The sequence below is a fragment of the Scyliorhinus torazame genome, chromosome 7 (genome assembly GCF_047496885.1).
Source record: "Scyliorhinus torazame isolate Kashiwa2021f chromosome 7, sScyTor2.1, whole genome shotgun sequence".
Lineage (NCBI taxonomy): Eukaryota > Metazoa > Chordata > Chondrichthyes > Carcharhiniformes > Scyliorhinidae > Scyliorhinus > Scyliorhinus torazame.
In genome coordinates, this window is record NC_092713.1 from 118,104,811 (window position 1) to 118,131,595 (window position 26,785).

A 26,785-nucleotide genomic window follows, 5' to 3' on the forward strand; every position below is an offset into this window, starting at 1 on the left:
AGCAACAGTGCCTTCCGTTTCTTCTTCCAGATCATTAATGTATATTGTGAAAAGTTGTGGTCCCTGCACAGACCCCTGAGGCACACCATTAGTCACCAGCTGCCATCCTGAAAAAGACCCCTTTATCCCCACTCTCTGCCTTCTGCCAGTCAACCAATCCTCTATCCATGCCAGGATCTTACCCTGAACACCATGGGCTCAAAATTTATTTAACTGTGTCCTATGCGGCACCTTGTCAAAGGCCTTCTGGAAATCGAAATAAATCATGTCCACTGGCTCTCCTTTGTCTAACTTCCTTGTTATCTCCTCAAAAGAACTAACAGATTTGTCAGACATGACCTCCTTTGACAAAGCCGTGCTGACTCAGTCCTATTTTACCATGCACTTCCAAGTACTTTGCGATCTCATCTTTAATAACAGGCTCTAGCCCGGGTCAAACCAGGCTGGGGGTTAGCTCTATTTGGAGGAGTTGCGGAAGAGCCGGGAGTGCAGGAGGCGAAAGAGGCAGACGTTGTGGCCTTTGCGTCCCTAGTAGCCCGGCGTAGGATCCTACTCATGTGGAAGGAGGCGAAACCCCCCGGACTGGAGGCCTGGGTAAACGATATGGCGGGGTTCATTAAACTGGAGCAGATAAAGTTTGCCCTGAGAGGATCGGCTCAAGGGTTCACCAGGCGGTGGCAGCCATTTCTCGACTACCTAGGGGAACGTTAGAGGGAAGACGGATGACCAGCAGCAGCAACCCGGGGGGGGGGGGGGGGGGGGGGGGGGGGGGGGGGAAAGAGAGAGAGAGGAGGAGGCTCAGTTGAGTATAGGTCAATAGAGTATGAGGTTTTGTTACTTGTATATTATTATTATTATTGTTAAAAAGTTTAAAAATTTCTGTTTTGTTACTGTTATTGTTTCGCTTGTTTTGTAAGCGGGAAAAATGTTGCTCAGGGGAAAAAAATTTCAATAAAATATATTTTTTAAAAAAAAATAACAGGCTCTAAAATCTTACCGAAGTCAGGCTAACCAGCCCATAATTTCCAGTCTTCTGCCTCCCTCCCTTCTTAAACAGCGGTGTTACATTCACCACCTTCCAGTCCTCTGGGACCCTTCCTGCCTCCAGTGATTCCTGAAAGATCAGCACCAATGCTTCCACAATTTCCTCAGCTATCTCATTTAGGACCCTGGGGTATAGACCATCCGGTCCAGGTGACGTATTCACCTTCAGGCCTTTCAGTTTCCCCATAACCTTCTCCTTAGTGATGGCCACTGCACTCACCTCTGCCCCCTGATTCTGTAACTATTCAGTTCGTCTGCCTTTTTAATAAAGAATTTAGAGTGCCCAATTCATTTTTCCCCCCCCCAATTAAGGGGCAATTTAGTGTGGCCAATCCACCGAGCCTGCACATCCTTTGGGTTGTGGGGGTGAAACCCAGGCAAACACGGGGAGAATGTGCAAACTCCACACGGACAGTGACCCAGAGCCGGGATCGAACCTGGGATTACCTTTTATATATTGAAAGAAACCCGTCCTACCTTCTTTCATATTAAGACCTAACTTGCCTCATATTTCATCTTCTCTCCCCTTATTGCTTTATTAGTTGTCCTCGGCTCGCTTTTAAATGATTCCCAATCCTCCAGCTTCTCACTAATCCTTGCCACTTTGTATGCGTTTTCTTTTGCTTTTATGCTGTCCTCGACTTCCCTCGTCAACCATGGATGCTTTGTCCTGCCATTAGCATGTTTCCTCTTCCTTGGGATGAATTTCTGCTGTGCCTCCTGAATAATCCCCCAAAACCCCTGCCATTGCTGTTCCACTGTTTTCCCTGCTAGTCTCCTTTTCCAATCAACTCTGGCCAGCTCCTCCCTCATGTCTTTTTAGTTACCCTCATTTAATTGTAATACCATTACATCTGACTCCTGCCTCTCCCTCTCAAACTGCAGGGCAAATTCTATCATATGGAGGCCCCTGGATTTCTGTCAAGTGGATTTGATTCAAACGGAATAGTGTAAGCATTTACGCACAAAAAGCTGTGTCAACCTACTTCACATGACAGACAGCTTAAAGTCACCAGCCAAGCACGAGCAGTGCCTTTTCCCTCTCCCATCCCCAGGCACCTGGTGCCTAGGAATTCCAATTACATTGTTTATGTTAGTCTGACTTCCTCAGGCACACGTGTAATCAGATTTAACAGCAGCAGAGGAACTACAAGTTTCATTCCAAATCAAGACCAGAGTATGATGTGAAACTGCTCAAAATGTAGAACAACTTAGATTTATAGCACTAGTAGAAATGGAACTGCATGTTCCACTTTTTCCAAACAGGTTTTAAAGATTCAGGATTCTATGATTATATTGTCTCATCTTTGGATTTATAAAATAATATTATTTCAGACTGGAAAGCTATTCAAATTAAATATAAAATTACACAGGCAATGCATTAGCTATCATAGGACTATTAAAACTGGTGAAAACAAATCACATGGTAGGTGCTGGGAAGGGAAGATCATAATCAAGAGCTGATATTGCATCACCATAAAAACAGCAATTCTTTTCAACTTGGAAAATAATTTTCAAAAAAGATGCAAAATGCTTCAGAGATGCATAGAGCACTGAGCCAAAGATAATATTAGGAACTGTGACCAATAGTTTGGCGAAAGAGCTAGATTTTATGAAGTCTGAAGGGAGGTGGAGACAAAAAGAGTTTGAGGGAGAGAATTCCAGAGCCTAAGACTCAGATGACTGACATGGCCACCAATTGTGCAGCAAACGGAAGGCAGATGAACAGACCAGGCCAAGGTGGTAATGTAAAATTTTATGGTGGTGTTGGGAACCAGGAGCCAGGTAGGTCAATGACAATCATTTTGACCAGTAAAGGTTACAGGTAAGTGGTTGCATGAACTGTTTGTAAATTTCAGTCTATGGATATGTGACAGTTTGTAAATCCAATGCTGCCTAACCCACACTTCAGGAGCAGCATCTTTGTAAGATTTGACAAAGATATGTATAGACACAAGGTACAACTTTATAGATGCAATTCACAATTTGTATTTTATATAAATTGAGGGAATAAAAAGTTTCATACATTTATGTTGTAATACTGTAGGCGGCTCATAAACAAGCGGAAAAGACGGATTTGTGCCACACAAGCTTTCTCTGAAGTGACATTGAATAAAATGTTTTTTGCAAGGATGCTGCACAGTAAAATGTTAAAACACAGGAATATATATCATGTTTGTGATATCTCAATTATAGTAGAAAAATTCACAAAAATGTTAAAGTTTACCAAACTTGAATTAGTGTTCGGGTAAATATCTCATCGTGCCATTAACTAATTGGAGCTGGCTCTGAACATCTACAAGTGGTTATGAAACAAAGCTTAAATGATGCAAGGTATGGAATAATAAAATTTAAGTGCAAAATTATTTTCCTGACCACACAAGAGGTTGGAATTTAAAGCTCACCTGGTGGTTAGCTGGTTATTGTGGACAATCTTCACAAGAGAAATAAAAATTATAAAGTGCATTTTAACAGCTTATTTAAATATTTCAAATGAATAATGAATGACCTTAGTTTCAATTATTCCATTTACTAAGCTGCATACATTGCCGTTAACTTATACAAATGCTGAAGAAAGCATGAGGAAAATCGGTTGCCGCACCAAAGTACCCAACAATGTAATTGTCACATAGATCCCAGATAGGGGCTTAGATAACAAATGAGTATTGTTCAATGTATTTAGAATGTTATTATGGACACACAAGGCTGTTATTGTCTCACTCGTGCCTTGCTATTCACTCTTTAGCCAAAAGGCCTGAAAATACGTCTACTCCCATGTTGACTTGTTCTATTTAAGAAAATCAAAGCTAACACAGCTTTTACAAAAGTTTCGAGATTCCATGACACTGTCAGAAGCATTCACCAGTGTGCATGGTCAAAGAGTGAGATCCACACCACAGCACTCTGCTACTTTTGTGTAGTAATTGCGTTCCACCTCTACAAACATGGGCCACAATTTACAGGAAAATTCCATACATTATAAAATCATTCTGACCAGTCACAACAGGGACTTGCAGATCTCTACATGGGAAAGTGCTGCAAGGATATGGCCACTCTAGTGTGTGTGCAACAGCTGGAAGTAATTTATCCTGTGAATGTAGCCTTAACTGAGCTCAAGGATTCCAGTTTGGCTTTGGGCATGTGAGAAAAATTGCAGTTGGGAATGGTGGGAGAGAGAAAAAGAGATGGTGGGAGGGTTTTTTGGCTAAGATACTTGCAAATTAGTTAATTCTTAAGGAAGCAGAATACATTTTACAAGTCAAATGTCAGGTTCCCAGAATGGTTTCCATTTCAATTTTTAAAAAAAGAAAACCTATTTCAGGGACACAATTAACCTCCAACACTTTGCAATAAAGTGAAGGCTGCTTGGTAAAGGGAAAGAAATCCACAGAAACGGTCTCACCTCCACCAACTTGCCATTCCTGTCTCAGAATATGTCTTCAAACAAAATATAGAACAGATTTTTTTTTTAAATTTAGAGTACCCAATTCTTTTTTTTCCCCCCCAATTAAGGGGCAATTTAGTGTGGCCAATTCACCTACCCTGCACATCTTTTGGGTTGTGGGGGTGAGACCACGCAGACACTGGAAGAATGTGCAAACTCCACACGGACAAAATATAGAACAGATTTACTTTAAATATGGGGGGTGGGGGCAGATTGCCCAAGAAGTCTCAACACATTAGGTAGGACACAACTTTTATTACTTCAATTTTTTTTTTGACTTTAAAGAAGAATGTAAAAGGAAAATGCAAACCTTCACCAGACTATCCAAGACTGCCACCTGTATGACTCAAGTATACAGCAACATAACAACATGCAACCAGATAAGCAGGAACATGACAGAATATTGTTAGTCAAGAAACAGAACACATTCAGCAATTTTTCAAAAAATTTAAGTGAGGCAATTTCAGTCCAGTTTCTATTCTTAAATTTCAATATTGTCTATAGGATTTCAATGAATTAAAAGTGAGTGCATTTTATCCATCTGTTGGAACTGAAAATCATCTGGCAGTAGTCAAAAAATTGTGCTGTTCAAAATGTAAATTACTTTTTCTAGAAATTATTTTAATTTATACACCAGCATGATAACTGATTGTTGAGGACTTCTGCAGAGCACACGTTGATTAAGATGGTCATCACAGTGGCCATATATGGTAATACTAAACAGACCCGGTAAACCTAATAATTTGGCCCCTTTCAATTCTTCAAGAAGTCATCACTGTTATGTGACCTGGCAACCAATTTATGTACAGCAAGATCCCATAAACAGTGCAGAAGGTATTAGTAGATCTATTTTGTGGTAGTTTTTGTTGATGGATGAATGTTGGTCAGAACACCAAGGGCTACTTGCCCTTCAAATTGCTTCATGCAATCTTCAAAAAATTTAATTTTTTTAATTTTTAAAAATTTCCAATTAAGGGGCAGTTTAGCGTAGTCAATCCATCTACCCTGCACATCTTTGGGTTGTGGGGGTGAGACCCATGCAGACACGGGGAGAATGTGCAAACTCCACATTGGACAGTGACCCGGAGCCAGGATCGAACCTGGGTCCTCGGCGCAGTGAGGCAGCAGTGCTAACCACTCTGCCACCGTGCTGCCTTCCCTTCATGCGATCTTATACGACCACCTCTATAAGGAAATGGGCCTCAGTTTAACATCCCCTTGAAACAACATCTGAGAATGCAGAACTCCTTCAGTACTGCATTGTGGTATCAACCTAGATACATGCTTAATTCAAGTAAAGGAGTTTGAACATGCATCCTGTAGATGAAGACGAAAGAGTGCTATCTTCATCTACCAAATACACAAAATCAAAATACAGATTCAACTTACTTTGGAATACAAGAAATGAGTAGAACACATGGCCTGTTGTGCCGTTCAATATGACCATTGCTGATCTGAGCTTCCAACTCCAATTTCCTGCCCGCTCTCCATATTACACGATTCCCTGAGACACCAAAAATCTAACTATCTCTCCCAGCCTTAAATGTATTCAAAGATTCACAACCCTTTGAGTGAAGCAATTTCTTCTCATCCCAGTTCCATATAATCAGCCCTTTATCCTGAGACTGTGTCCTCATGTTTTACATTCCCAGACCAAAGGAAATAATCTCTCAGCACCTATCCCATCAAACCCCATAACTGATGATGTTTCAATTAGATCTCCTTTAATTCTTCTAAACTCCAGACCCTTAGGTCCAATTTACTCAGTCTCTCATCACAGGACAACCCCTCATCCCAGGAACCAAATTAGTGAATTTTTGCTGGATCACCTCCAAATGTAAGTATATCTTTCATTAAATATGGAGACCAAAACTGCACAAAATATTACAGACATGGTCTCACCAAAGCCCAATACAATTGTAACAATACTTCTTTACTCTTGTACTCCAGGGATATACCCTTGCAATAAAGGCCAGCATGCCATTTGCCCTCCTAATTTTTTGCTGAGCCAGCATGCAAACTTTCTGCGTTCCATGTACAAATTTACCAGAGTGTCTTTGAACATCAAATTTACAAGTTTCACACCTTTTAAAAAATAATCTGCTTTTCTCTTCTTTATGACCAAGTGAATAATTTCACACTTCTCTATGTTATACTCCATCTGCTATCTTGTTGTCCATTCACTCAACCTGTCCATATGTTCTTTGCAGTTTCTTGGTTGCTAACCTTTCCGCCTACCTTGTACCATCAGCAAACCTAGATATATTACTCGGTCTCTTCACCTAACTCATTAGTATAGATTGTAAATAGCAGAGGTCCCAGTCACTGGTCCTTGTGCCACTCCATTCATCACATCCTGCCAAGTTGAAAATGCTTCATTTATGCCCACTCTGCTTCCTGTTCATTAATCACTCCTTTATTCATACTAATATATTAATCCCGACTCTTGCTCATCACCCTTTGTAAAACACTTTATCGAATGCCTTTTGGAAATCCAGGTATATTATTTCTACTGGTTCTCCATTATCTACTCTTCCAGTCACATCCTCAAAAATACTCCAAATGTGATTTCCCTTTTGTAAAAGCGTGTTGATTTGTTCTAATCATACTATGCTTTCTAAGTGCATAAACTTAGACCATAAGACATAGGAGCAGAATTAGGCCACTCGGCCCATCGAGTCTGCTCCACCATTCAATCATGGCTGACATTTTCTCATCCCCACTGATCCCCTTATTAATCAAGAACCTATCTATCTCAGTCTTAAACACACTGTGAATTGGCCTCCACAGCCTTCTGCGGCAAAGAGTTCCACAGATAAACCACCCTCTGGCTGAAGAAATTCCACCTCATCTCTATTTTAAGGGATCGTCCCTTAAGTCTGAGATGGTGTCCTCTGGTTCCAGTTTTTCCTACAAGTGGAAACATCCTCTCCACGTCCACTCTATCCAGGCCTCGCAGTATCTTGTAAGTTTCAATAAGATCCCCTCTCATCCTTCTACACTCCAACGAGTACAGACCCAGAGTCCTCAAACGTTCCTCATACAAGTTCTTCATTCCAGGGATCATTCTTGTGAACCTCCTCGGACCCTTTCCAAGGCCAGCACATCCTTCCTTAGAAACCGGGCCCAAAACTGCTCACAAAACTCCAAATGGGGTCTGACCATAGCCTTATACAGCCTCAGAAGTACATCCCTGGTCTTGTATTCTAGCCCTCTTGACATGAATGCTAACACCGCATTTGCCTCCTTAACTGCCGACTGAACCTGCACATTAACCTTAAGAGAATCGTGAACAAGGACTCCCAAGTCCCTTTGTGCTTCTGATTTCTGAAGCATTTCCCCATTTGGAAAACAGTCTATGCCTAAATTCCTCCTTCCAAAGTGCATAACCTCACACTTTTCCACATTGTATTTCATTTGCCACTTCACTGCCCACTCTCCTAGCTTGTCCAAGTCCTTCTTGCTTCCTCAATACTACCCGTCCCTCTACTTCCTTAATAATACATTCCAGCAGTGATAAAGTGGCACAAATAGAGCTAAGTGGTTCAGCCTTGTCCCCATTACAGAGACATGGCTGTAAGGTGATCACGGTTGGGATATAAATATTCGAGGGTACACAATATTTTGGAGATTCAGACAGACTGGCAAAGGAGGTGGGGTAGCCCTGATAATAAGGGATGCCATAAAGTCATTAGTATGAAAGGATCTGGTCTCAGAAGATCATAAAATAGAATCAGTATGGGTGGAAATTAAGAATAGCAAAAGTCAGAAAGTAGCATAGAACAATGGACTGTTACCAGAGCAGAGCAAGTGCTAGCAACAGACCAACAAAAAAAACAATATTAATAGTTTAAAGTACCTAGAGTAAGTACTTCAGTCTAACCAGTAAAATGTCTTTGAAGTCCGATGGTCCAGAACTAAAACATTAACTTCCTTTCTCTTTACAGATGGAAGGGGCCTGCTGTGTATTTCAAATATTTAGTTTTTATTTTGATCCATCAAACCTCAGCTTTGGGCATCTCCTAGTGGTAACAACCATTTTTGCTGTTAGCAAAACTGCTCTCCTGCAGGTCATCTCCCACATTAATATATTTTTGTTTTCAATGTGGGAACAGAGTACAGTAGTTGAGGTAAATAATACAAGTTGTTTATACTTTAGAATGGGGAGACCAAAAAAAAAGCAGCAGGAAAGTTATATCTTGGATTGGGGAGAAGCATAGAAGCTGATGGCAAGAAAATTGGCACGAGGTCTATAAGTAAGGTGGGTCTGATGAAAGCCCAAGGCTTTACAATGGAAGAAGCAAGGAGTGGAGAGTACCTGAAAATGCATAGCAATGGATGACCAGGCAATATGGGGGAGTGGGAGATGACTAAGCAATATGGGGGAGTGGGAGATGACTAGGCAATATGGGGGAGTGGGGAGTAGAGATAATTGAGCATTCCAGGAAAATGGAAAGCATAGCTAAGTTTAATTCCATTGTGAAATATATAATATTTAACATGTTATTTTACATTAGAAATTTTAGTTACTGATGAAAGTAAATTACAAATGGTTACAATAATGGAACTCATTCAGCAACATCATGCAAGATCACTAAAGCAAATGAATACGCTTTCTTATTGCTACCTCTGCCCTTACAGCTATCTACTAACTTTCACCAACAATGAACTTTTCAAAGCTCTTTGTGCAACTTTATAAATAAGATAGGAAAAATCTAATTGGCAGAAGTGTCCAGTCAAAGAGAAAATGGGTGGATGGGAATTGTGATTGGTGTGGAGGGCAGGAGCAAGTGGAGAAGGAAGTTCTGGAGGGCAAGTAACTAGAGGAGATTTCTGTGGGACATGGGGAAGTTGGGTGTTATTTTGGAGGGCAAACGGCAAAGGACAATGGGGTCCAAGTACCTTTTATCCAATGCTGGGAAGTGAATCAAGGTGCGAGAAAGAAGAAGAGTTCATTGTGCTTTTTTACAGAATGTCTTTTTATAGTGAAGAAAAAAGGAATGATAGGATTTATTGGAAGTGGCCAGATAGCACCATTCCCCCGCCATCCTCATACATTGACTTCAAGCATATTTAAAGGTGAACTTGTCATCAAGTAAAGGCTTGCTTGATGTTTTTTTCCATGTATGAAATGATCTGTATGGACAGTACGCACAAACACCCAACAAACTAGAAGAATAGAAAGTTACTCACTCACCTTATTCCTATAAGGAAAGAAATCAACATAGAGCAGATAGGATCTGCTATCATAAGGCCATAGTTCTGCATCAGTAGGGCAGATATTATTACACCTATACTGCCAAGTGTGTCTGCTACAATATGCAGAAAAACCCCTAGAATGAAAAAAAGTGGAAGGGATTATTTATGCTTTCAAGAAATGCCATTTTTGATATCTAACTATTACTGACTGCCTCCTACATTTATAGAACAAAAAGCAAGTAAAACAGTTTTAGATTGCTGATCAGTGTTTCTAATGAAGAAATAATGATGTTCAGTTTAAATAGTGGCAATTTTACTGCAAAATGATGCATTCACAAACCTTCTAAAATCTGTTTATTGGGTCCTTTTGCTTGTAGTGTATCACACTGGTGATCGTCTGTACAGAAAAATATTGTACTGATAATTACAAAACTACAATCTATGCATTGATAGAAGCTAGTTACAAGGCGGAAGCATAATTGAGAGTTTCAGGAGATATCAAAGAACAGCTTCTGTGGCAAATACATCTTTGTCCATCTTCTTAGCTTTATCACTGGTTTTGTAACAAGTTAATGATATCTTCAGTAGTTATTTTCTGAAACACTTACTCAGATGGTAATTAAAAAACAATAAATGAAATCAAAGGGTATGCTATATAACTATGGATATCAGCATGTGCACATTACTGATCTTCCGGCGGGACCATCATTTGCGGCATGAAATCTATGGGGCCTCGTTAAGTGGACCAATTAACGTTAGATACCATTGACAGCCTCGCCGGGTCGAGCGTCGGGAAGCTCGCGGCAGTTCCCGCTTGCTACCATATCAGAAACATTTCCATTCAATCATGCCCTACGATTAGAAAGTGAAAAGTGCAGGAATATTTTAAGTTAAAATTGTTAAATTTGGTCCCTCAAATTAAGCTAAATTTGCACTTAGTTGTTACCTTAAACAAATAACTGCAGGTGCCAACTGGATTTACAGTTTAATGCATTCTGTAATCAATCAGCTTTTTAAGTAAATGCAGTGCCAGCAACAGGACGATTAAGAACCAGGTTGTTTTACGAAAGTGGTTTACAAATAGGGCGGCACGGTGATGCAGTGGTTAGCACTGCTGCCTACAGCGCTGAGCACCCGGATTCGAAAAGGCCCCGGGTCACTGTCTGTGTGGAGTTTGCACATTCTCCCAGTGTTGGCGTGCCCTCACAACCCAAAGATGTGCAGGGTAGGTGGATTGGCCACACTAAATTGCCCCTTAATTGGAAAGAAAATAATTGGGCACTCTAAAATTTAAAAACCAAAATTCAAAAAAAAGGAAAAAGTGGTTTACAAATGTAAATAAATAGACAGGCTTTTTCACCAATATTGAGCCCTGGAGCCCAAGGACTGGGATGTTTCCCTTGGGATAACAGAACCTAAATGATCTAAACACTGGTAAAATAATTTTTGGAAATATGCTTCAAATCACTAGCTTCAAACTATATTTAGCTTTTCCAGTACACATTTTCTCCCAAACATTGCATAATAATGGAGATGAGCTTAGTAAGATACATAACCAGGGATAAATCCAAGGGCAGGATGGCAAAATAAAGTACTCACTCATGCAACTGTAGATGCATAGAGAATTGGGATTGGATAACTTACCATGGCAGTGCTCCTGAGAATGGGAATGCCCATGGCTATGATCATGGCTATGTAAAGATCTGTGTCCATGACTGTGCCCATGCTCTCCATGACTGTGCCCATGCTCTCCATGACTGTGTCCTTGATTCAGTCCAGGAATTCCTCCATTGAAGAGTGAGTGACTATGGCCGTGACCTAATGCAACAAACAAAACAGATTGAAGTTTCTTAAAAACTACACGACTGAACTTAATTTCAAACCTACATTAAAATGTAGAAAATCATTTGACTTGCAAACCTCTCTATGTATGGAAATTTCACACTGCAAAATGAAACTAGAAAAAAAAACATAAGCACAAGGAGTCACTTTACCAGACCTGCTTAAATACACAGTGGCATGTTGAACACCTGTATCACAGGCCTGACTCAGGTCTTTGGAATTTCAGGTAGTATAAATACAGGAGATTTTGCGGACATACAAACTAAGCAATACTAAGGTGCAGCTTGACTGGCTGCAGGAATGCTTAGCTCTGGGAATTTTGTGACTGAGGGAGAAGGAGCTGTTCAACAAAACAAAAGTGGTTAAGAGAGGGAGCCCGAGACAGCAAGACTGTCAGGGCAATGTCCAAGGTGCTTAACACACGGGTGGTGCCGAGTCCAAGAGCTGAAGCTCAGAGGTATTAATCAGTTGGTTGATTGATTCCTGAGTTTTAAGGTTTCTTTTCTCCAAATAGAGGCAATAGTTTAAACTGGTATCGATGAGATAAAAGTATTTATTACATTTGTAGCTTAACTAGTTAAACTCCTGAATAAATATGAATAAACGTTGCGTGATAGTTCTAAACTTGAAATCTAATTAGTCAAATAAAAAACAGAAGGACAGGTGATGTGTTGCGGCTGCAGCATGTGAGAACTTCTGTATACCAGTATGATATCTCATCTGCAGTATGTGCCTGCAGCTCAAGGAACCGTGGCTCAGAGTTGATGCAATGCGAGATTCGAATACTGAAATGGATCAGGGAGGAACATTTTGTTCTCGGAAGCAGTCACAAAACAGTAACTACATTACAGGACAGAGTATAAATCAAGAAATAACGAGGGCTTGTAAGAAAGGTACTAGAACAATTGTGGTCAATTTTAATCTTCATATAGTTCGGATGAATCAAATTAGCAAAAGCCGTCTGGAGGAGAAGTTCATAAAGTGTATCTGGGACAGTTTCTTATTAGATCTGGTAATATATGACGAGACGAGACAAGATTAATTAATTACTTCATAGTAAAGGATCCTTTAGGTAAGAGTGATCAAAACATGATAGATATAGGGGCTGGTTTAGCACACTGGGCTGAATCGCTGGCTTTTAAAGCAGACCAAGGCAGGCCAGCAGCGCGGTTCAATTCCCGTACCAGCTGAACAGGCGCCGGAATGTGGCGACTAGGGGCTTTTCACAGTAACTTCATTTGAAGCCTACTTGTGACAATAAGCGATTTTCATTTCATTTTTTTCATTCAGTTTATGGAACTAAAGTAGTAAACATAAATAAAGACAATTACAAGGGTATGAAGCCAGAATTGGCCACAGTGGACTTGGAAAATAAATTACAGGTAGATGGTAGACACGCAGTGATAGAATTTAAGGAGATAGCAGGACCGTATACAGGAAGAAGCACCAGCCATGGCTAACTAAAAAAGTTACGGGTGGCATCAAATTGAAAGAAAAAACATGATTAGTGATAGGGCAGAAGATTGGGAAAATATTAGAAGCCAGCAAAGGAGGGCTTAAAAGTAGAGGGAGAAATTAGAGTACGAGAGAATAGTAGCAAGAAATATAAATAGGCCAGTAAAAGCTTTTACAAGTTATTTTGAAAAAAGAGTAGCTAGAGTGAGTGTTGTATCTTAAGAGGGTGAAACTGGAGAATTAATAATGGGAAACAAGGAAATGGCAGAGACATTGAATAAGCATTTTGCATCTGTCTTCACAGTTGAAGACACAAAATTCATCCCAAGAATAGTAGTAAATCAAGAGGCAAAAGGGGATAAGGACTTGAAATATTCACCATCAATAGAGAAAATGTACAGGGAAAACTAATAACTGATAAGTTCCCTGAATCCTATAATTTTTTTTTTTAAAGTATTTTTATTAAAGTTTTGCAGAATGTTTCATAATAAAACAGTAGTAACAATAATAACAAAACAAACTAGAGTGAACATTAACATAGTGCAAAAAGAGAATATACAATAACATTTGTCATTTTCTTGAGGCTGAGAAACCCCGCCATGTTGTTAACCCAAGTTTCTACACTCAGGGGCTTCGAGTCCCTCCACATTAATAAAATCCGTCTCCAGGCTACTTGGGAGGCAAAGGCCAAGACGTCGGTCTCTTTCGCCCCCTGAACTCCCGGGTCTTCTGACACTCCAACGATCGCTATTTCTGGACTCGGCACCACCCGTGTGTTAAGCACCTTGGACATTGCCCTGGCAAACCCTTGCCAGAACTCTCGAAGCTCCGGCCATGCCCAAAACAGGTGGACATGGTTTGCAGGGCTGCATTTAAAAAAAAAATCTATCATAGAATTTACAGTGCAGAAGGAGGCCATTCGGCCCATCGAGTCTGCACCGGCTCTTGGAAAGAGCACCCTACCCAAGGTCAACACCTCCACCCTATCCCCATAACCCAGTAACCCCACACAACACTAAGGGCAATTTTGGACACCAAGGGCAATTTATCATGGCCAATCCACCTAACCTGCACATCTTTGGACTGTGGGAGGAAACCGGAGCACCCGGAGGAAACCCACGCACACACGGAGAGAACGTGCAGACTCCGCACAGACAGCGACCCAAGCCGGGAATCGAACCTGGGACCCTGGAGCTGTGAAGCAATTGTGCTATCCACAATGCTACGTGCTGCCCCCGTGCTGGAATTGAGGTGGAATGGGCAGCACAGTGGCGCAGTGGTTAGCATTACTACCTCACAGCTCCCAGGTTCGATGCCGGCTCTGGGTCACTGTCTGTGTGGAGTTTGTACATTCTCCCTGTGTTTGCCTGGGTTTCGGCCCCACAGCTCAAAGATGTGCATGGTAGGTGGATTGGCCTTGTTAAATTGCGCCTAAATTGGAAAAAATGAATTGGGAATGGAGATGGAATATGCATGCTCCCCAAGGGCAATTTTGGACACCAAGGGCAATTTATCATGGCCAATCCACCTAACCTGCTCATCTTTGGACTGTGGGAGGAAACCGGAGCACCCGGAGGAAACCCACGCACACACGGGGAGGATGTGCAGACTCCGCACAGACAGTGACCCAAGCCGGAATCAAACCTAGGACCCTGGAGCTGTGAAGCAATTGTGCTATCCACAATGCTACCGTGCTGCTCTTAAATGCTGCACCTCATACAACGGTCTTCTACCCCAAAAAATTTGCTCATTCTCGCTGCTGTCATGTGTGCCCGGTGGGACCACCTTAAATTGAATTAGACTGAGCCTGGCACATGATGAGGAGGAATTAACCCTGCCCAGGACCTCTGCCCACAGACCCGCTTCCAACTCCTCACCTAGCTCCTCCTCCCACTTGCCCTTGAGCTTCTCCACCAGGGTTTCCACCGCCTCCTGTAGTTCCTGGTAGATATCCAACACCTTCCCCTCCCCCACCCAGGTGCCGGAAACCACCCTGTCCTGTATCCTCAGTGGCGGCAGCGTCGGAAAGGCCACTAACTGTTTTTTCAGGAAGGCTCGTACTTGCAGATATTTAAAGGCCCCCCCCCCCCTCCATTCGCCCACTGCCTAATCATATCTATATTGGCCACCCAGTAGTAGTTGCGAAAGTTCAGCAGTGCCCCCCCCCCCCCGACTGCATTCCAACAGCGATCTCCTTACTCGCGGGGTCTTATTCGCCCACACAAAGCCCAAAATGATCCTACTCACCCGCTTAAAAAAGGCCTTAGGGATGAAGATAGGGAGGCACTGAAAGACAAACAAAAATCTGGGGAGGACAGTCATTTTCACAGTCTGCACCCTCCCTGCCAGTGACAGCCTTTTAAAGTCCCCTTCCATTTGCTCCACCAACCGGGTCAGGTTGAGCCTGTGCAGGGCATCCCATTTTCTGGCCACCTGTATACCCAGGTACGGAAAACTTCTCTCCACCATCCTGAGCGGCAGCTCTTTCAGTCTCTCCTCCTGCCCCTTGGCCTGGATCACAAACAACTTGCTCTTTCCCATGTTCAGTTTGTACCCTGAAAAACTACCAAAATCCCTCAGGATCCGCATAACCTCCCCCGTCCCCTCCACAGGGTCCGAAATGTACAGGAGCAAATCATCCGCGTATAGCGAGACCCGATGTTCCACCCACCCCCCCCCCCCGAACCAGTCCCCGCCAGTTCGAGGCTCTCAGCGCAGTAGCTAGCAGTTCTATAGCTAGGGCAAATAGTAACGGGGAGAGGCGACACCCCTGCCTCGTTCCCCGGTGAAGCTCGAAGTACCCTGACCTCAGCCAGTTTGTACATACACTTGCTACTGGCGCCTGGTACAGCAATTTCACCCAGCCAATAAAGCCCTCAACAAACCAGAACCTCCCCAGCGTTTCCCACAGGTACCCCCACTCCACCCGGTCAAAGGCTTTCTCTGCGTCCATCGCTGTTACCACCTCTGCCTCCCCTCCCTCTGAGGACATCATAATAATATTCAAAAGTCTCCGGACATTGGTATGGAGTTGTCTGTCTTTAACAAACCCAGTCTGGTCTTCCTCTATCACCCCTGGGACGCAATCCTCAATTCTTGTGGCCAGAAACTTAGCTTGCAATTTGGCATCCACGTTTAAAAGCGAAATCGGCCTGTATGACCCGCAACGTTCCGGGTCCTTCCCTCGTTTAAGAATGAGTGAGATCAAGGCCTATGACATTGTTGGGGGGAGGGTTCCTTTCTCTCTAACTCATTGAAGGTCCTCATCAGGAGTGGGCTCAATATTTCTGGAGGTTTCTTATAGAATTCTACCTGGTAACCGTCCGGCCCCGGGGCTTTACCCGATTGCATGCCCTCTATACCCTTGACAATTTCCTCCAATTCAATCGGGGCCCACAGCCCCTCCACCAGGTCCTCTTCCACCTTTGGAAACCTCAACTGGTCCAAAAATTGCCTCATCCCTTCCGCTCCCGTTGGGGGCTCAGACTCGTATAGTTTACTATAGAACTCCTTAAACACCCCATTCACCCTCCCTGGATCCAAGACCATGTTACCCTCTTTATTCTTTACTCCCCCGATTTCCCTGGCCGCCTCCCTCTTTCGCAGTTGGTGTGCCAGCATTCTACTCGCTTTCTCCCCGTACTCATAGACTGCCCCCCTTGCCTTCCTCAGTTGTGCTACCGCTTTCCCGGTGGTCAGCAGTTCAAACTCCGCCTGCAGACTCCGCCGCTCCCTCAGTAGCCCCGCCTCGGGGGCCTCCGCGTATCTCCTGTGCACTCGGAGTATCTCCTCCACCAGTCTCTCCCTCTCCGCTCTTTCTCTCGTTTCCCTATGGGATCGAATTGAGATGAGCTCCCCTCTGACAACTGCCTTCAGAGCCTCCCAGACCATTGCCGCTGCTACCTCATCCGTATCGTTTGTTTCCAAGTAATCCTGGATGTTCCTGCTAATCCGCCCGCAAACGTCTTTGTCCGCCAGCAGCCCCACATCCAGTCTCCAGAGTGGACGCTGCCCTCTCTCCTCACTAAGCCGCAGGTCCACCCAGTGCGGGGCATGGTCCGAGACTGTGATTGCTGAGTATTCTGTCCCCACCACCTTTGGGATTAACGCCCTGCTCAAGACAAAGAGGTCTATGCGGGAATAAACCTTATGAACGTGGGAGAAAAAAAGAGAACTCCTTTGCTCTCGGCCGCGCAAACCTCCAGGGACCCCCCCCCCCCACCCATGTGCTCCATAAAACCCTTCAGTTCCTTAGCCACAGCCGGTCGCTTCCCTGTCCTGGACTCGACCGGTCCAGCTCGGGGTCAATGACTTGTGTTAAAGTCTCCCCCCCCCCATGATCAGGTTGTGTGACTCTTTAAGTCCGGGATTTTGCCTAGCATGCGTCTCATAAATTCCACATCATCCCAATTCGGAGCGTAGACATTCACAAACACCACCCAGACCCTCTCCCACTTTCCACTCACCATTATATACCTGCCCCCCCCCCCCCCATCTGCCACAATTCTCCCAGCCTCGAATACCACACCCGGACTGATCAGAATTGCTACCCCTCTGGTCTTCGAATCCAGCCTTGAATGGAACACCTGGCCTACCCATCCCTTTCTCAATCTCGTATGATCTGCGAGTTTTAAATGTGTCTCCTGAAGCACTGCTATGTCTGCCTTTAACCCCTTTAGATGCGCGAACACGCACGCTCTTTTGACCGGCCCATTCAAACCCCTCACGTTCCACGTGATCAGCCTGGACGGGGGGGGCTAACCCCCCCACTGCCAACTAGCCATCGCCCTTTTTTGGCCAACCTTGAGCCCGCACCCTTTGCTTCCTCGAGCGCCCCCACAGGGAGCCACCGCCCCGACCCTAAATTGGTACCCTGAAATTGATACCTCCCCTCTGTCAGCAAAGCAGCATCCCCCCCCTCCCCCCAACAGCCCCACGACCTAAAGACCCCCGCCAAGCACCAGCTGAGCATTTGCTCACCCCCCACTATGCTCCTGAGAGTCAGCTGACCCACGCTGACCCCGGCAGCTCCCGCACCTGGCGCCAATCAGACTGTCGCCTCATTGTCCGGACCCCTCTCCAGCCCCAGTGAGTAAATAGTAATACGAAATGAAAAATAAGCAGAAGACACTAACATTGCCCCGTGAGGAGACACTTGTTGAACCAAGGCTCCAACTTGCTGAAAAATCGCACTAAGTACAGGGCCCCCGACCCCCTCCGTATCTCAACTTCGCCGAAAACACTGCACCCTCCAGCCACCACCACAGCCCTTACACGCACCAAACATTGTATTCAATCTTATATTAGAAACGGTACCGTGTTACCCAGCCCCACCGCCGCATTCCACCAAAGCTGAACTGTCCTTTAATTCGAGTCCAGCTTTTCTTGTTTGACGAATGACCACACCTCGTCCGGCGTCTCAAAATAGTTGCAGTTCCTTGTACGTGACCCATAGCCTCACTGGGTGTAGTATCCCAAATTTCACCCCGTTGCTGAAGAGGGTCACCTTCACCCGGTTGAATCCAGCACGCCTCTTGGCCAGCTCCGCACCCAGGTCCTGGTAGATGCGTATCATGCTGTTCTCCCACCTGCTGCTCCGTTCTTTTTTTGCCCACCGCAAGACAAGTTTATTGTCCGAGAAGCGATGAAATCTCACCACCTTGGCCCTCGGCGGTTCATTCGCCTTGGGCTTCCTTGCGAGTGCTCTGTGCGCCCCGTCCAGCTCCAGGGGTCGAATACCCCCGGAATACCCCCGTCCCTATCAGCGTCTCCAGCATCTTGGACACAAATGCTCCCGCATCCAACCCCTTCACACCTTCGGGGAGGCCCACAATTCTCAAGTTCTGTCTCCTGGACCTGTTTTCTAGGTCTTCCAGCCTCTCCTGCCACTTCTTGTAGAGGTCATCCTGCGTCTCCATCTTAAGGGCCAATACGACCAACTCATCCTCATGGTCGGGTAGCTTTTTCTCCATCTCCTTAATCACTTTCCCTTGTGTCGCCTGAGTTGGGATCATTTGGTCTATTGATGCCTTCATCGGGGCCAGCATGTCCTTTTTAAGATCAGCAAAGCAGCCCCTAAGGAACTGGTTGCTCCTGTGACCACTGCGCCCATGCATCCTAGTCTACACCGGCACCCATGCCGTGCCTCGGCGCCCGCTCTGCACGCTTCTGTCTGTTGGGACGATGCATCACCCAGCCACTCCTGATCCAGCTATCCATACAACAGAGAGGTAATCTTCCAAAATTCCCTAAATTCTGGGAAGATCCCAGCAGATTAGGAAACAGCAAATGTAATACCACTATACGAGAGGAGGGATACTGGTGGCACGGTAGCACAGTGGTTAGCACTGCTGCCTCAGGGGCCCAGATTCAATTCCGGCCTCAGGTGACTGTGTGGAGTTTACACTTTCTCCCAGTGTTTGCGTGGGTTTCTTCTGGGTGCTCCGATTTCCTCCCACAGCCCAAAGATGTGCAGGTTAGGTGGATTGGCCATGCTAAAGTGCCCCATAGTGTCCAAAAGGTTAGGTCAGGTTACCACGATAGGGTGGAGGTGTGGGCTTAAATGGGGTGCTCTTTCCAAGGGCTGGTGCAGACTCGCTGGGCAGAATGGCCTCCATCTGCACTGTAAATTCTATGATTCAACATAAAACTATAGGTCTGTTAGTATAACATCAGGCATTGGGAAAGTGCTATAATCCATTATTGAGGCAGGAAGACATATCGAAAATCAGAAAACAATCTTGCTGAGTCAACATGGTCTTGTGAAAGGGATATCATATTTGACAAATTTATTAGAGTTCTTTGAGGATGTAACAAGCAGGGTCGATAAAGGGAGACAAGATGCATTTGAATTTCCAAAAGGCTTACAATAAAGTATCACTTAAAAGGTTAATGCACAAGCTAACAGCTCATGGTGTGAGGGTGATATATGAGCAAGGTCAGAGGATTGGATAGCTAATAGGAAGCAGAGAGTTGAATAAATAGGACATTTTCAGGTTGGCAAACTAATTTGTGAAGTGCCACAGGGCTCAGTGCTGGGGATTCACCTATTGATGGTGTATATTAATGATTTGGGTAAAGGGACCGACTATTGTCGCCAAATTTGTTGACAATACAAAGATAGGTAGGAAAGCCAGTTGTGAGGAAGATACAAAAAGTTTGCAATTGGGTATAGGTAGGTTAAGTGTGTGGGCAAATATTTGGCAGGAGTATGTCAGAAAATGTGAGGTTGTCCAATTCGGCAGGAAGAACAAAAAAGCAGATTATTCAAATAGAGAGAAAGTACAGAACGTTGCCATATTGAAGGATCTGGGTGCTCTTATACTTGAATCACAAAGAGTCAATATGTAGCAGCAGCCAATAATTAGGAAGGCAGATAGAATGTTGGCCTTAATTACAAAAGTAATCTTTATTGTCACAAGTAGACTTACATTTAACACTGCAATGAAGTTGCTGTGAAAAGCCCCTCGTCGCCACATTCCGGCGCCTGTTCGGGTAGAGAGAAAATTCAGAATGTCCAATTCACCTAACAGCATGTCTTTCGGGAGATGTGGGAAGAACCCCGAGCACCCAGAGGAAACCCACGCAGACACAGGGAGAACGTGCAGACTACACACAGACAGTGACTCAAGCCGGGAATCGAACCTGGGACCCTGGAGCTGTGAAGCAACAGTACTACCCACTGTGCTACCGTGAAGGGGGCTGGAGTATAAAAATAGGGAAGTCTTGCTACTTCTACAGTGCATTGGTGAGACCTAGAGTATAGTGTATAGCTCTGGTCTTCTTAAGGAGGGATATATACTAACAATGGTAGCAGCTCAGATTCTTGGAAAGAAGGGGTTGTCTTATGAGGAAGGTTGAACAGGTTGGGCCTATACTCATTGGAGGAACAAGATTGAGAGATGATTTTATTGAAATGTATCAGATGTTATGCAGGTTTGACAGTGTAGTTGCAGAGAGACTGTTTCCTCTCATGGGAGAATCTAGAACAAGGTACAATTTTAAAATAAGGGGTCTTCAACTGACAGAATGAGGAGACCCTAGGAGGGTCTTTAATCTTTGGAATTCTCTTCTGCAGAGCAGTGGAGGCTGGGCCAATGAATGTATTAAAGTCTGGGTTAGAATGATTTTTGATCTGCAAAGGAGGCAAAGGTAATTTGGGGGGCGGGGGGAAGAGGGGAAAGAAAGAGTGGGGAGGAGGAGAAACGGCCTACTCCCGCTCCTATTTCTTATGATCTTATGGAATGGTTGAATGCAGATTTACATTTGAAACAAATTCATCTTTTTAGCTGCAAACAATAAACAAAAATGAATATTAGGAGTAGAAAGAGAATACTCGCCAGAGAGGGAAGATGTCAGTGGAATGGAGTATGAACATTTTTATAGGAGGAGAAGCAAAAAAGAGAAATTATTTACTGAGGTTAAACTTTGGGATTCTTTCTAGTGGCGCAATGATTAAATGCACAACTCAGTCCAAGAGCACATGTGAAATGTCAAAAATTATAACATCTTTACATCACAGGAGACCATTCGGCAGACCCAGTCCATGCAGGCTCTCAATGGAGCAATGCAGCCAGCCCCATTTCACTGTAGCCCTGCAAGTTTATTTTCCTCAAGTGCCCGTCCAATTTCCTTCTTGAAGTCATTCATCAACTCCATTACCACCAGAGGCAGTAAGTTCCTGGTCATTATCACTTGTTGTATTAAAAAGGCTCTCCCTCACACAACATCCCTGCATCTTGAATGGTTGGTTCTTGTACATCTTATCACTTATTGGTGTATAAATGCCCTAAAATGCTGGATTGCCTCATACTTAAAGAATATTCAATTCTAATAAATGCCCTCAAGATTTAGTGTAAACAATAATTAACATCACATTGCCTGTGAAAAATACTCATTTTTGCAGGGAGGCTAACGATTCTGGGTGATAATGCCCACTTGAACATACTACCCAATTAATTTTTCCAATTAAGGGGCAATTTAGCGTGGCCAATCCACCTACCGTGCACATCTTTGGGTTGTGCAGGCGAAACCCACGCAAACATGGGGAGAATGTGCAAACGCCACACGGACAGTGACCCAGCGCCGTGAGGCAGCAATGCTAACCACTGCGCCACCATGCTGCCCGTGGATGGAGAATCATAACACTATGGCACCAGTGCCTGTCTTTTTAAAACATTTGTTCACGAGATGTGGGCCCCGTTGTCTTAACCAACATTTATAGGTTTATTGTGGGGCGGTACAGTGGCACAGTGGTTAGCACTGCTGCCTCACAGCGCCAGGGACCCGGGTTCAATTCCAGCCTCGGGTGAATGTGTGGAATTTGTGTCTGCGTGGGTTTCCTCCGGGTGCTCCAGTTTCCTCCCACAGTTCAAAGGGGTCCACGCTAGGTGGATTGGCCATGTTAAATTGTCTGTTAGTGTCCAAAGGTTAAACGGCGTTCCAAGGTTGAGGGGGACTGGGAATGGGACTAGGTACTCTTCCAGAGGGTCGGTGCAGACTTAATAGGCCGATGACCTTCTTCTGCACTGTAGAGATTCTATGATACATTCAATGATTCTGGTCTATCCTCAATACCCTCGAGAAGGTAGTGGCGAGACGTCTTCTTGAATTACAGCAGTTAGGGAATTCCAGGATTTTGAACCAGCGACATTTAAGGAAAACAATATAGTTCAAAGTAGGGATTGTGTGCGGGCTTGGAATGGAACTTGCAGGTGGTGGGGTTCCAATGCATCCACTACCCTTGTCCTACAAGGGAGTAGAGGTTACTGGTTTGGAAGGTGCTGTCGAAGGTGCTGCAGTGTATCTTGTGGATGGCACACATTGCTGCTACTGTGAAGCGGTGGTGGAGGAAATTAATGTTTATGGTGGTGAATGGGATGCCAATCAAGCGACTGCTTTGTCCTGGATGATGTCAAACTTCTGGACTGTTGATGGCGCTATACCCATCCAGGCAGATGGAAAGTATTCCATCACACCCCAGACTTGAGCCTTTTAGATGGGTGGATAAGCTTTAGGGAGTCAGGTGGTGACTGTAGAATTCCCAACCTCTGACCTGCTCTTGTAGCCCCACAGTTTTTATATGGCTGGTCCAGTCTGTTTCTGGTCAATGGGAACATTGACATTCAGCAATGGTAATGCCATTACATTTCATGGGATGATGGTTAGATTCTCTCTTGTTGGAGATGATCATTGTCTGGTACGTGTGGTGCAAATGTTACTTACTGCGCATCAGCCCAGGTCTGATTATTATCCAGCTCTTGCTGCATATAGACACTGACTGCTTCAATATCAAGGGAGTTGTGAATGGTGCTGAACAAATCATTTGTGAATATCCCCACTTCTGACTTTATGATGGAGGGAAGGTTGTTGATGGAGATGCAAGCATAAGCCAGCAAGAATCAGCGCATCTAATTTACTGATTTTGAGTTAAATGTTTAATAGGGGCTTCCATTTGGTTTTGGGGGTGGGGCGGGTGGGAAGTAGGCCTGGGCACAAGAAGGAAAAATTAAAAAGGACAAAAAACAGGAATTTGTGAAAGTCAGAAATGACAAATAGTAGTTTCTAAAATATTAAATATATCTAAACACTTCCGACTGAAAGTAACTCCATTTATTAGTGTCCCTCAAAAATGTTCTTTCCCATGCTAGTGTCTTTACACAAAGAAACTAAATTTGAATATTTGCAGGCTCCTTGCAAGTTAACAGAACTGTTCCTTACCACCATCATGAGAATGTCCATGGCCACCGTGCTTAAATACAAAAATGCCAACCAAATTCACAAGAAGCCCAAGCACAGAAATAGATAGCAGGCGGTCATGATGGACTTCAGGGGGTTCCAGAGCTCTCTGAAAGACAAATAATCAGAGATGAAAGAGGGCCAAAGCTTGATACAGTCTTATTGGTAGAAGACTAGTGGGAGGGGACAAGTTCCATCCCACATTAAGGGTGTCAGATCTCCAGTATGCTGCCACACTGGGTTCAATTATACCATTCAACTGCAGTCTGAAGGCCTTTATTATTCACTTTTGGAAAAAAGAGCTTTTTTTTTTTGTTTGAGAACCAACTGACAAAACACAAGATAAATTCTGCATCAGAAAGTGGTTGCTTTCTCCAGCAAAGTTATTAAAGGATTTATTTTAATGTTCATACGTACACTGATGACTCCCAGCTCTACCTCATTATCACCTTTCTTGACTGTCTTTAAACAGTTCCCCCTGCTTGTTAGAAATCCATTACGGAGGAGAGAAATTTCCACCATTTAATAATCAGGAAGGCCAAAACTATTGTTTTTGGTCCCCACCATGAACTCTGTTCCTTCCATCTCGCTCTTTCGGCTGAACCAGACTGTTCACAAACTTGGTGCCATATCCGACTCAGATGAGCTTCCAACTACATGTCCCTGCCATCACAATGGCCACTTATTTCAACCTTCATAATATTGTTCAAATCCACCCTTGCCTCCGTTCATCAGCAGCCAAAGGCCTCAATCATGCTTTTGTTACCACTAGGCTCAACTATTCCAATGCACTGCTGGTGGCCTTCCACATTTCACCCTCCATAAACTGGATGTCATCCAAACGTCTGTTGCCCATGTCCTTATTCAAATCAAGTTCTGTTCATCCATTTCACCATGGTTGTTGATTTACACCAGCTCCTGGTCAAAGAATGCCTCATCCTTGCTTTCAAATCCTTCCATGATCTCACCTCCTCACCATCTCGGTAATCCCCTCCAGTTCCACAAACACATATCTAATTCTGGCAATCTCAAACTTCATCATTGTTGCTTTTTGCTCCCTAAACCACTGCTCCTTTCTAACTCTCTTTCTTCTTTTCAGATGCTCCTTAAAACCTATTTTATTGACCAAATTTTTTGGCCACCTGCCTCCTGCGTTGTTGGCAGGGGAAGGGGGCAGCTCATGGGGTGTTGGTTGATGCCTTTGGCAAGCTGTTTCAGATTGGTTGTAATCCGTTTCCACATAGCAAAACAACTCCTTCCTCTCTATTTCCTGTACGAGGCAGACTGCTCCAAATGAAAAAGTGTATCCTGCTCTTGTTTCTTCAAGCTGGCCTTCTCTTCCTCAACTTGTCTCCTTAAGAGTGGCTATTCTACCACCTGCCCTAAAATCACCTTGTGGCTCAGTATCAAATTTTATTTTACAATATTCTTGTGAAGTGTCTTGGGATGTTTGATGATGTCAAAGGTGTTATACAAATACAAGTTGTTGGTGGTTTAATTTAAATATCAACTCACTGCACAGGAAAATAATTCCTGCTTCACAGCCATTGCCTTATATATATTGCAATAGTCAATATATCCTTCCCCAGGTGTGGTGGCCCAGAACGCTAAATCGGGTCAAATCAGAGATTTCTTTCACATTATTTTTTGTAGTTGTCCACTAACATTAAGGGTTTCTGTTCTTGGACCCTTAAATCTTGCTCCTCCAGTTCCTATCTTCTCATCATTTAGCAAATTCTTGGGCTTAAATGTGACTCACATTTCTGCACATTGTATTCCATCTCCTATAGTTTTGCCAAGCAGAACTTTTTATGTTGCCTAGATGATGATAGATTTGTGGAATAAGTTATCACAGAAGACCAGGGAGTAGTGACAATCAAGATTTGTTTCTGTGGTGTAAGAGAGGATTGAAGCATACAAAACACGGATAGGGAGCTGCATTCGGTTATATATGTAAACAAACACTTTTATCGGAATGTTTCTGTCCTTGTTGCAAGCGAGTGATCTTCACCAAAAAATGATTGTATCGGAAGGATAAAAATGCAACTGAATTACAACTTAAACTGGGTTATTTTTAAAAATCCTGCAGTGATCTTTATCTGGTCAATTAACTCTCCTCCCTCGCAGCAAAAGAGAAAGAGAGCACGCGTGAACAAGTTGTCAATGCAACTGCCATGATTCTCTATGGAATGATTCACCTGTGGATCAGCCCTTACTCTAAGAAAGATAGAAGTTAGGAGCAGGAAGCTAAAACAAAACTTTCAGAGGGTCATTCAAATGCTTTGCCACAAGTGGCTATGGAGCAAGAGACTACAAAAAATATGATATATATTAATATATAAAATAATTTCCAAATTCTGGGAATGGAATTAAAGTAGATATTAGTTAAAGAGAAAGCAGGGCAGCATGGTGGCACAGTGGATAGCACCGCTGCCTCACGCCGCAGAGGTCCCAGGTTCGATCCCGGCTCTGGGTCACTATCCGTGTGGAGATTGCACATTCTCCCCGTGTTTGTGTGGGTTTCGCACCCACAACCCAAACATATGCAGGGTAGGTGGATTGGCCAGTCTAAATTGCCCCTTAATTGGAAAAAATGAATTGGGTACTCTAAATTTATTTTAAAAAAGTTAAAGAGAAAGCATTGGCATATACAATACAATGAAGTATACTTTATCGTGCTAATGCCCGATGATTTGTTCCTGCAATGACCCAGTTGTGATTGTAGACCCAGCAGTATTCTATATAGCACCCAAGCTACATCTGAAACCCATCTTTGAGACAATTTGTTTTTGAGGAACAAATAATATACAGGCCACATTGGTGCTCAAATGGATATGGCAACAAGCAGTTGACCTACATAGGTCAGATGGTCTCAAGTTGATTCTGGATGTTTGTGGAGGTTGCTGTACTCAACTGGGGTGGTAGGACTGGAATTCAACTCGCTTCAGTATTTGTTGGGAGGGGGCTGGTGTGGGGAAAAAAAATACTTAACAGCGGTTTCAGCTTCGGATTCTTATTCAGTAGCTCCTACTGACAGTATACAGAATTGGGTTGAGCTGTGAT

At 43.8% G+C, this 26,785-nt stretch overlaps 1 protein-coding gene across 3 annotated transcripts in view; it reads right to left on the reverse strand.

The window, feature by feature from the left end:
• slc30a7 (solute carrier family 30 member 7) overlaps positions 1-26,785 on the reverse strand; it is a 100,744-nt gene that overhangs the window by 34,568 nt on the left and 39,391 nt on the right. For all 3 annotated transcript variants that reach the window (XM_072511366.1, XM_072511369.1, XM_072511368.1), the window contains 4 exons: positions 23,705-23,831; positions 11,333-11,506; positions 10,029-10,085; positions 9,687-9,822 (listed from right to left, as the gene is read on the reverse strand). In XM_072511366.1, the coding sequence (XP_072367467.1) occupies positions 9,687-9,822; positions 10,029-10,085; positions 11,333-11,506; positions 23,705-23,831 (494 nt within the window). The remainder of the gene's footprint in view (positions 1-9,686; positions 9,823-10,028; positions 10,086-11,332; positions 11,507-23,704; positions 23,832-26,785) is intronic.